This window comes from Maniola hyperantus, chromosome 6 (genome assembly GCF_902806685.2).
Source record: "Maniola hyperantus chromosome 6, iAphHyp1.2, whole genome shotgun sequence".
NCBI classification, from domain to species: domain Eukaryota; kingdom Metazoa; phylum Arthropoda; class Insecta; order Lepidoptera; family Nymphalidae; genus Maniola; species Maniola hyperantus.
The window spans coordinates 6040769-6051853 of NC_048541.1; the positions used below are offsets into that span (position 1 = coordinate 6040769).

At 34.9% G+C, this 11085-nt stretch overlaps 1 protein-coding gene across 2 annotated transcripts; it reads left to right on the forward strand.

Annotated features, from left to right (window-relative positions):
- The first annotated feature begins 1082 nt into the window (after nucleotides 1-1082).
- Nucleotides 1083-10691, forward strand: PRAS40 (Proline-rich Akt substrate 40 kDa). Of its 2 annotated transcripts, none has more exons than XM_034969590.2 (7): nucleotides 1083-1386; nucleotides 2392-2562; nucleotides 3259-3572; nucleotides 4574-4724; nucleotides 5558-5675; nucleotides 6821-6948; nucleotides 7673-10691. In XM_034969590.2, exons 1-7 carry the CDS (start codon nucleotides 1264-1266, stop codon nucleotides 7772-7774), a joined length of 1107 nt encoding a protein of 368 aa, XP_034825481.1. In that variant the 5' UTR covers nucleotides 1083-1263; the 3' UTR covers nucleotides 7775-10691. The 2 variants fall into 2 exon arrangements, with proteins under 2 accessions (XP_034825481.1, XP_034825480.1); XM_034969589.2 differs by having other exon boundaries at nucleotides 1088-1386; nucleotides 6818-6948.
- Nucleotides 10692-11085: the final 394 nt, after the last annotated feature.

Genomic DNA, 11085 nt, shown 5'->3' on the forward strand with positions numbered 1-11085 from the left:
GTCACAGATCTGTCAAAGTCTACCGGCCCGAGATGCCGGGATATGTTATTGGTCTGTGATGCCGGGGAACAGGTTCGAATACTTCACTTCACTCACAGTTCGTTCACACACCAACTCAATGAACAAAATATGTTTCTTGCTTGTCGCACTGTAGGTAGGTAGGTACCTACCAAATCAACTGTAACGACCACGATCCTAAAATAAATATTTCTATTGCGATGCGACATGTCAGTTTCGAGCAGTCTCTGACCATAGAGTAGGATGGTCTCTGACAAGTGACATTTGCTTCAAGATGGCTTCAAGCATGCTTCAAGTTTCTTCATTTCTTTCAGGTTTTTTTGTGCGCACCATAGTAATTGTTATCAATGGTCTGTGGTGCGGACTCCAACTTCTTTGAACGAACCACAACGAACACATTCAGCTAGGGATGTCAAGTGCCAAAAAATAACCTTATAAATATTAAAATTCCCTCAAAAAATATCGATAAGTAGGTATATCGGTACAATTTCATCAAGTCATAGATAATAATAATTTTAAGTGGACGATTCCGATAGTTTTCTTTTTACGAGTCTGCGTTCTAGCCTTTTTGAGACTAATCGACCATATTGTGTTTTACTTTAAAAACGTTTTACCTACATAAACGTATACGTTTTTTGTTTTTGTTTGTCGGTCCGAAAAAATATCGATTTTTATACCTTTTCGATAGTTGGAATTTTATATCGATATATCGAAAAATTAAATACATTACATATTATGTACAATATTGCTCAAAAATATCGATATATCGAACAGATGATAGGTATCGGCTATCGTATGGAATATTTTATTAAAAGTGTGAGGCCACAGAATATATAATAGTGTGAGGCGTGTGGATTCGTTCGTGGATTGGACAAAAATATAGGTACTTATTTTGCATCACCTTCACTATCACTATATTTTAATTCAGAACAAAAGAGAAAGGAAATCTCAAAGCTAACCATTCAATATACACATATTGTTAAAATATCGTTAATCTATTTTGCTTCTTATAATAAATTAATAGAAGCTATAATCGATTGTATTTTTGTGTTAAATCTATGCTAAGCAACAGAAAATCACAGGTGGTGTTGATATATTTTTGGTATTATATGTGTATGCCTATTTGTATAGCAAGTTATAACATAAATAAACGCGTTTATCAACTGAACTACTTTGTATAGTTTTACTACGTTCTTGTATATTTTTCTTATTTTTGCAAGACGTTTCTCATTTGAAACAATTAAAATGGCTCTCTGTGCTTGCAAATGCCTAAATGTAACACTAGAAAGTGATAAATTAGAAGAAATTTTTGATATCGGAAAACTACAATTATCTTCGACGGAACAAAGGGATACATTTTTCAGTGAGGTACGATCGGAAACATTATTTAGATGTAACCTTGACTTCATGATGTGATTTTGCTTCTAAAGTTAATGGATCAACTATTCATTTAGTAGTTTAAGAAGGTAACTTCTATATATATACATCTAATCGTATACCAAGAAAGTATATGTTCATTGTAAACATCTACAATTTCAATTTATAATATTTTTGTATTCACTTGTTTGTTTTGCTTCTTTTAAATTCAGAATTGGAACTATGATTGTACTCACACCAGGTTGAACGGATGCGCCGTGAAAGGCTAGCAGACAGACAGACAGACAGACACACTTTCGCATTTATAATATTAGTATGGATAATAAAGTATTATAGCATTTATAGTAGTCAATTAGTTGGTACTCTAGTGCCAGTCAACCTGCACAGACCTCACATCATAATCAATGTCCACTTCCTGCCAAAGATTTTCACATTCATAGGTAAGAGAAAAATATGAAACTTAAACCCACAATTCTTCTACAGTCCATAGTTGGCTAAGTATGTGAGATAAGTATTCTTTCAAAAATTATAATTAATAAAATATAATTTAACTCTGTGTTACCGTTACAGCATTTATTTGCTAGGTCTTTAAAGCTTAGAATAATAAACCGGTCGAGTGTTAGTTGGACTTGCATAAAAACTTACGAAGTGTCACGTACCATTGTGCAGTAGATCATACATGATGCAAGATATAATTTAGAGTCAATGGTTAAAGGAGCTGACTGAAAACGGAAAAGTCGCAGCTTCAAATCCCACCCGTTGCACTATTGTCATACCTACTTCTAGCACAAGCTTTACGCTAAATTGGAGGGGAAAGAGAAATAGTCAGCAATTGAAAAAATATACTATGTACTTTTTAATGTAACTTATTTGCATGTCGACCATTTTGATTTTTTTTATTATTTGTTGTTATAGCAGTAATAGAAATACACAAATGAAGAAATCTCTTTTCTGAAAGACCTTGTATAAAATATTCTTGTTGTTTACTTGTTGTAGAAACTACTGTCATGTCCTGCCGACCAACTAAAAGTCAATTCAGTGCAACCAGCACTTATAGGACATCGCATTGTGGATAGTCTCACTCTAGAATCATGTCTTGCTTGTGGTCAGACTACCCATGCCATCCTACATGATAGGAATATTGTGCTGATTCCCAAGTCAATTCAAGTAAGTTACAATAATTATGTTAGCTCGTTGAATCATAATATTTCTTGTTTCTTGGTTTCTTGATAAAGGATGCAAAACAGATTTGTGTTTTATTGGTAAGTAAAATACTGCTTTATTTTTGACATGCTTAATTTAGATATGGTTTGACGACCTGTCTGATGAGTGTATGGTGGTCTAACAAGTGGGATTATTATTATTTTTAATAGAATAAGCAGCTTTCGCTGATGTGTCTATATCAGAAGTGCTTCGAGTTTTCCAAATGTGGGTCCAATCTATTCTTGAACTGGTTAACAGAACTTGACATAACCACATCCTTAGGCAATTTATTCCATTTGTGAACAACTCTGTTGGTCAGAAAGTGTTTTAATGGATTTGACGATGGCAATTGATATTGTAGCTTCATAATTATCATGTCCCCTAAATCTAGGATTGCTAAGGATGTCATGGATTCTATTCCCGGGGAAGAAAGATTTTTATTCAAACTACTTTTACAAATGTTTTTGATCCGTCTTTGAATCTACCACCGCTGCACTGGTTCGGAATGCCCTTCCTATCTATAACATGGCATATAAATTGAATATTTTAAAAGAGCAAACGCCGCGATTCTTGCTGGTTATTCTCAAATATTCAATTTATATGCCATATATAAGTCACAAGTAATCAGGTATAAGATTTATTTCAAATTTTAATTTACAGACTACACCAGAACACATAAACAGTTTGAAGAGATCTGATAGTTTTTCTCCAGTATTCAACTTGTTAGTGCCAGAAGTAACTAATGACGTAGAGATGAAAGAAAATGTAGATACAAGTAATCAGTTAGTTATTGATAAAAATGGCTGTACGCAGTCACTGCAAATGATTGGCTCGCTTAAAAAACAGTTGAATCAAACATTACAATCGCATTTGGAGGCCATAGAGGAAGCAGTCAGCCAGTTCAGAGATCAGAAATATGCAGAATATGAAGTTTACAGAGCAAGGGCGCAAAAAGACCACAAAATTTTATCTAGGTAAATATATTTTCTCCCACTTACTCAGAATTGGCTACTTTTCTGAAGAAAGGATTTCACTACGGAGGACTCTTATCTGGTCTTTACTGGCCGCACACCTGCAATGTCCAAGAGGACTGTAATGGAAATTGCTGAACAGTTTCATGCTGATGACGAGATTCTTTATGGTGTGGACTAAAATAAAGTTTTTTTAGGTACACGATTTTATTAATATTCTGACATTTTGTTTTAATTTTTATTTTTTTATGGTTTTTTCAATAATTTTTTAAATTTTTAATAGTTTTTATTTATTAAGTATTTTATTAAAAAGATATAATTCTGTTTTTAATATATTTTTTGATCATTATTGTATCTTTTTCAACATTTTATCTTTTTATTTTATTATTTTGTATCTTTTTACTACATATTTTTTATTATTAATTTATATTTTTTTGATTTTTATGACTTTTTATTATTTTACTCTTATTTTTTTTTTATCTTTTTTAGCGTTAATCTTTTTTACTAGTAGATAAATATACAATATACATTTTCAATGAAAACCGAGACATGTACATATTTACATTTTCATATGAATTAAACCTTTGTTTCATGAATTAATTTTTTATTGTTCCCTTGCAAATGGGAGAAAAGTAATATTAAATCTCGGCCGAAACAGCGATTACCAACCTCGTTTAGTTTAAATGATTCAAAATCATTTGAGGAGAACACTGCCTCGAGCGATCTCGCTTCGCCCGAGGCAAAGTGTTCTTCTCAAAATTACATAGACAGCACTGTGTGCCTCTAATATTTACTTAAAATGAGCAATAAAAAATCCTAGTGATAAAAATAATAGCAGCTTACAGTAAAAACACCAATTATTATTATTTAAAAAAATGATTTGGAAATATTAATTTAAAAGCGAATTAGTATCGAAGAATTCATCTTCATGTTTTTCACAACACTAAGCTGATTCTTAGTTCCATGTTTTGCACCAATTAATTTTTGGAAAACTTGTCTTCCAGTATTATAAGCAAAGCACAAAGTAATATAGAAAAAGACAACTGGGCTAACTCTAACTTTACTAGTGGCCCACCGTCGCCGCTCATCCCGCCGCTACAGAGGCGAAGACTGTCTTCTCTTAAAGATGCCAAAAAGTTCACTCAAAATGCAAAGGTACATTTAATTTATTTATCAAACTTTATTGCACACAAATAAAAAATAAATTATTTTTGACATTTTTATGGAACTAAATGATGCCCGCTATATCATCTGTGTGGCTTTAGGCGTTCTTAAAATACCCATGGGAAATCTTTGATTTTCCAGGATAAAAGTAGCTTATATTTATCTCTGGGATGCAAGCTATGTCTGTAGACTATACCTACTACATAGATGAAGCCCACTAACTCATCCAGTTGGGTTAAGATTTGTTTAAAATCCCGTGGGAACTCTTTGACAAAAGTATTTACAAAAGTAGCCTAGGTCAGTCCCCTGGAAGCAAACAAATACAGTGGGCGGCAGAAAACATTGTACATCGACCTTTAGAAACAGATAGCGGTTTCCTAGAGCGTTGTCTGTGTCGTTGAGACCGACAAAACGTCACATAGGTATGAGTGACAGAGACGATGCTCTACAAAGCCGAAATCTTATTCTATAGGTTTCAATCAAAAAAATGAACAATGATATTTACCTAAAATAAATGATTTAACTTCAAAATTAGTAAAATGGATGGAAAAGCTAGCAGACACGCATACTTTCTCATTTATAGTATTATATTAGTACTGGTTGTTTTTGTTTTTTATTCTGGATAGTCATCAATTACTGTTATCAGCTCCATATTCCTTTTAATCAGTTGACCTGATAAGTTGAGTTTCTAATGATCCTTTCCCTAGGGGTTTACCTAAGCTCAAGTTTCTAAACCTTGCAGTTGAAGCTATATATTGATATGTCAGTCAGTCGAGAGCCTCCTTCCTTCATAAATTGGTTAAAATAGTCTTTTTGTGTTTCAGTCAACAGCACAAATACCGTACGAAGAGGATTCTTTAGATGCAGAGGATATTTTCGATCTGGAAGGTACCGACTCCAACAACTTCATGGGCTCAGATCACGACGACTATGATTCTGATCGTAAGTTTTCTTAACCTAGCCAATAGGCATATTAATAGTAAGAAAAGGCATATCAATAGTAAATAGTCAATTTATTGGTAAAAAATTTTGTTTACTATCTTTATTAAACCAATAAATCTAAATCTAAATCAATAATCATGAGATGAAAAGAGAAAACAGAATGAAGATGAACCACCTTTGTAAAGAAAAAACTGTATATTGTCACTTCTGTTACTTTTTTCTTTTAAAATCCCCCTTCGAGAATGAGAGAGTGCACCAGTGTTTGCGCACACACTTTTGTATTGTGTATTATTAATAGGTATCATCTATGCATTTGACTAATCTCTGCTGTTTGATCATCATTTCAGTCAGTTTCTGTAGTTAATACTTTCTTTTTAACCGACTTCAAAAATATGAGAATTCGACTGTATGTGTTTTTTTTGTATGTTTGTAACACGATTACTCCGCTAAATATGACAAGATTTTGATGATTCTATTTTTGTGTGTTAGGTTATACTTCAGAGGTGATCCCATTTTAGTTTAGTGAAGGTCTGATGAATATCTGGAGATATGAAGAAAAGAACTCCTCAATGGATAAAAGTATAGATAAGATAAGAGCTCTCTTATCAAAATCAAGTTTTGGTCTTTTGAAAGATTGAAATGTTTTTGTCTATCTATTTGTATTGATAGAGTCAATCTTTATTTCTCATTTTTGTGTTCCTTTGAATGAAATTTTATAAATAAATAATTACTTCAATAAAAAAAATTTAAAATCATTTAATGAGAAGACAACGATTTGTTTAAAAATATATATTTTTTATTTGATATTTCTTTTAATAAATAAATAGTAGAATGCTAGAATGGCGTCGGTTTTTAAATTAAAGACTCATTTCAGTGCAAAGTTTTAGTGCTAACTAAACACTGCTAAAAACTGGCACCTAAAGTCACAAGTCAAATAAGTTTGTCTTTCCCTCGTAGCAATTCTTCCTTCCTTTTTCTATTACATTGGTTGCCATGAATCATTACCAATGACAGTGTAAGGATTATATTATATTGTTAGCTACAATTTATTGATATTTTAGGCGTATGGCGACGATGAGAGTCAGGTTAGCGCAATGTTTTGATCGGGGACGTACCTTATGGGCTGTTTGGTTTCGTTCCAGAAGGCAGCAACGATGAAGGCATCCCCATAGGCCGCCCGCGCGCCGCAGCCGCCGACATCGCGCGCTCGCTGCCCATCAGCGTGCCCAAATTCACCGCAGAGCGAGCCGCGCCCAGGGATCTCGACGTCTATGTAAGTGTATGGCATGAAAGGAGTATAGGATATAATCTATTTCACGAAGAGTGTCTGGCTATGTTCGTGTGAGTGCACACATTTCACATTCTTAAAGTGTGAGTGACGCACAGTTTCGACCACGACGCGGTTTACGTTACGCACACAAAAGCGTTAACGCTTCGGTTCACCTACTACTACAACCAAGGCTGAGCTGTCATTGTTAAATAGAACATCTATACATGAGAGAGTTACTATTCACTGTCCTACTTTTAAAAGTAGGACAGTTTATAGTTTTTGAGTTATTGCTAAAAGTCACTGATTGTTCTAAAAAAGCTACAGAGGACCAAAATAAAAACTAATTAAAAACCTTCGACCTAACAAACCTCTTAAAATTTAAGGAACACCTTATAATTAAAAAACCATTAAATACACCCTAAAGTAAATGTGGCTTGAAAAAGATATTAAATTAAAATAGCTCTTGATACTAAATTGGACATTCAGGGAATTGGACCTAGTAGGGGGACTAGACATTCCGCGAATCAGACGTAACAGATATACTGGACATTCGGAGAATTGGACCTTCCGGGCCATAAGGCCTATAACCATTATGCTAATAGGCTAAATCAAGAGGCATTTATGAAGAATGCATTTATGTTTTTCAAAAAAATTGTCTTTTGTGGACTAGGTTTTAAGACCCCTGTTCGCAACTGGGCCTTAGTTGACCGTGTGTATTTATCGCTAGGAGGAGCCGCAGGACATAGCGGCGAGCATTAAGGCGCTGGCGCGCTCCGTGCACGGGGACGTGTTCGAGCTGCCCCGGCCCCGCTTCTCCACCCAGATCTAACCCCAACCCTCCACTCTGCCTCTAGACATAGGAATCATAATACCGTCTAAGGACATCTGCTCATCTTACTCCCGTGTCAATAGACTGTGTTGTGCGTGTACTCATTCCAGTGCTAGAGGTTGATACTGCCCACATTTTGGTGCTTACACATGTGATCGGTGACCCTAATGCCGTTATATGAAATAAACACGAACACCAATAACTTTATTGAAATATACTTTCCGTGGTTTGAGAATACGTGAATCGTGTGCCATCAACATTGGACAGCGTTACTTTAATTTCTTAGTTTAATTTCTTCCTTGAAGTGTATCGCGCAGTGCTGTGTTTGAACAACAAAGTCATATTCAAAGTACCTAATAAAGTTTTAAATGTGGTTGTAATATCCTAAGCTTCCATATGGCATGTGATTATAACAACACACAAGTAGTATTTAAGCAAGAGGCTATGAATGTTGTTGAAATCAGATTAATTATTAAATAAACCAAAAATTTTGTAGAACTGATTTGTTTAAGTGTATAAGTTTGAAAGATTATTATTTAGTATTGATAATTATTATGGCAAATAAAGTATATAATTATGGAGAACAATAATTTTTTTATAAAATATTTCGTCGATATGTGTCGATAATTATTATGGTAATTATCAATATTATATATTACTAGCTGATGCCCGCGACTTCGTCCGCGTGGAATTAGGTTTTTTAAAAATCCCGTGGGAACTCTTTGATTTTCCGGGATAAAAAGTAACCTATGTCACTCTCCAGGTCTTTATCTATACCCATGAAAAAAATCACGTCAATCCGTTGCACCGTTGCGACGTCATTGAAGGACAAACCAACAAACCAACAGCAAACACACTTTCGCATTTATAATAAGGGTACTGATGATATTTATAATAAATTGCCTATCATTTTCGGTTTGTGCAGAGCATTGGCTGGCAAGTAAGGTATTAGCAGCGACCAAGGTAATAACGAGATACCTATAATAAAAAATATTTTGAAAATTGTTAGAAATATTTTGTCGCCTAATGTTAAGGCGGGTACAGATTGCTGTAACGTAACATGCAATGTAACATGAAAGGAGCATTTCATAAGTGTGGACGCAGCGTGCGCACGATCTGAGCACGTACGTACTCGCATCTTTGTGCTCGGCGAAAAACCGACAAATGGCGGATCGCGGCGCGCACGAGTTGAAATGCTCTGTTCGTGCGCGTACTGTGCACGGTTCGTGCGCGCAAGGCGTCCACACTATGGGAATTTTGTTACATTGCATGATACATTGCGACAATGTGGACGGTAAATTCTTTCATTGCGTGTTACATTGCATTTTACGTTACAGCAATCTGTACCCGCCTTTAAGCTATGTCAGAAATAGTAAAGTATATATGTATGTACGAGTATGTTGTTGCATGAGTGTATACAGGTTGACCTTGTGAGTGTCTGCGAGCGACTGAAAGTGTATGTCAGTGACTTTGTTGAATTTGTATTGAATTGAGTGAAATTAACATCTATTAACATCTAAGTCATATCTCTGTTATAGAATTCAGAGTTTTCTATTAATTTTTACGTCGTGTTATCTTAATGATAAGTAAAAAGTGTACAAATATTAATACTTGCATTTCTTACTAGTCTGTTAGGGTCACGAAATAATCAGAAATCCAATCGTTTACAATATAATAATATAGTCTCTCTCGTCATTAACGTCTTGCATGATTAAAAATTTGTAATACGTTTATTTTTTTATAAAAATATTTTGAATGAGTAAAATGTGAAGCGGAACCGAAGCGGCAGTAGACGTTAGGTATTTTGTATTTTTTTTTGTTTTACTTTGTGTATACTTTATAGAATAGGTTGTATAAGTGAGCTGATCGCATTTCTAGTCTCGACGAAAGTATCGCATTTATTCGGTGCTTGATGCGGCCAGACGTGTGGTCATCTTATATAACAGTACTGACTGAATACCTCCCACGTTGATGTCGATCGTGCTTACGGAGACACGTTTAATGCTCGGGTTTCCTACAAACGAAATGTCACGTAAGTCGTAACAGCTATATAATAATTTATAATTTAGTTAAGTCTCAATAAATCTATAGTTCAACGGCCAAAGAGCGGATTGAAATCAAATTGAAATGAAAATAAAATCAAAAATCAAAATCACCCGCGCTCGGGCTAGCGCAGGTGCTGTGCAGGTGTGCGGGGCGTTCCCTCCCCGATTGTCATGTCGACCTGTCGCGTACTATAGTTGGAGTGGAAAATGGAACACAACATTAAGTTTAACATAGCAATGTGGCTGATTCTTTTGTACACTGTCTCTAAACTTAATTGACAGGTCTTAATCTAGTGCATTTTGTTGCAGGAATCATTATGAACGGGATAACAATAAATTCAGATCTGTTATTTAATTTAGTTTAAGAGTTTGTGTTCAACAGAATTAGTTACAAATGTTCAGAAAACCTAGAGCTTTACATCTGCGTCGCAGTGCGCAATCATACGTAGTACGCGGCCGAAAGTAATGTACATCGGCCTTTAAAATGACATTTCGGCTTTGTAGAGCGTTGTCTCTGTCACTCATACCTATATGACGTTTTGTCGGTTTCAACGACAGGGACAACGCTCTACAAATCTGCTATCTCCTTCTAAAGATCGATGTACATTACTTTTGGCCGCGTACTATACGCGGGCTACGCGCGACCGATATCAGTGTAGGATGAATTCAGGCCTTAATGATTTTATCAGTGTCTTCCAGTAGCACTGTTATTATAAAATGATTTTTTGCTCGTATTCTTTTATTGTGATGTCGGTGTTTCAGTCAGTTATTTTAGTGTAGCTATTATGTAAGTCCTAGTTTATTTGGTGTGACGATACTGAGAAGGTCCTTGAATGTTAACAATTGTAGTGATCATGTAATAAAAAAACCAAACAACATTGGTGGTTTCTTTTCATCCACATTTTATTGATATCACTGATCTCTACTAATATTCTACGCTGGACTTGCCACTGCCGACCAATTTTTTGATAATTATATAACTTGATTTTTGCCATTTTGGCGCTAATAGCAGAAGGGAGCATCATGTGGGCGTACTCGGAATTGAAAGTTTGTGACGAGATATCTGTCAACATAGAGTCAACACGAAGACCATTTGACACAAAGGTCAATTTTTATTTCTTCTCCGGATGCTCTGGGTGGGGCGCTTAGAATCGGCACAAATAATAATTTCCTTTTTGTATGGATGGCATACCATTTCCAGCGTATTGTATAAGTCCATTTCAGTGATTCTTATCCTATAATTATTTATTTAAAACTTGCGTAATC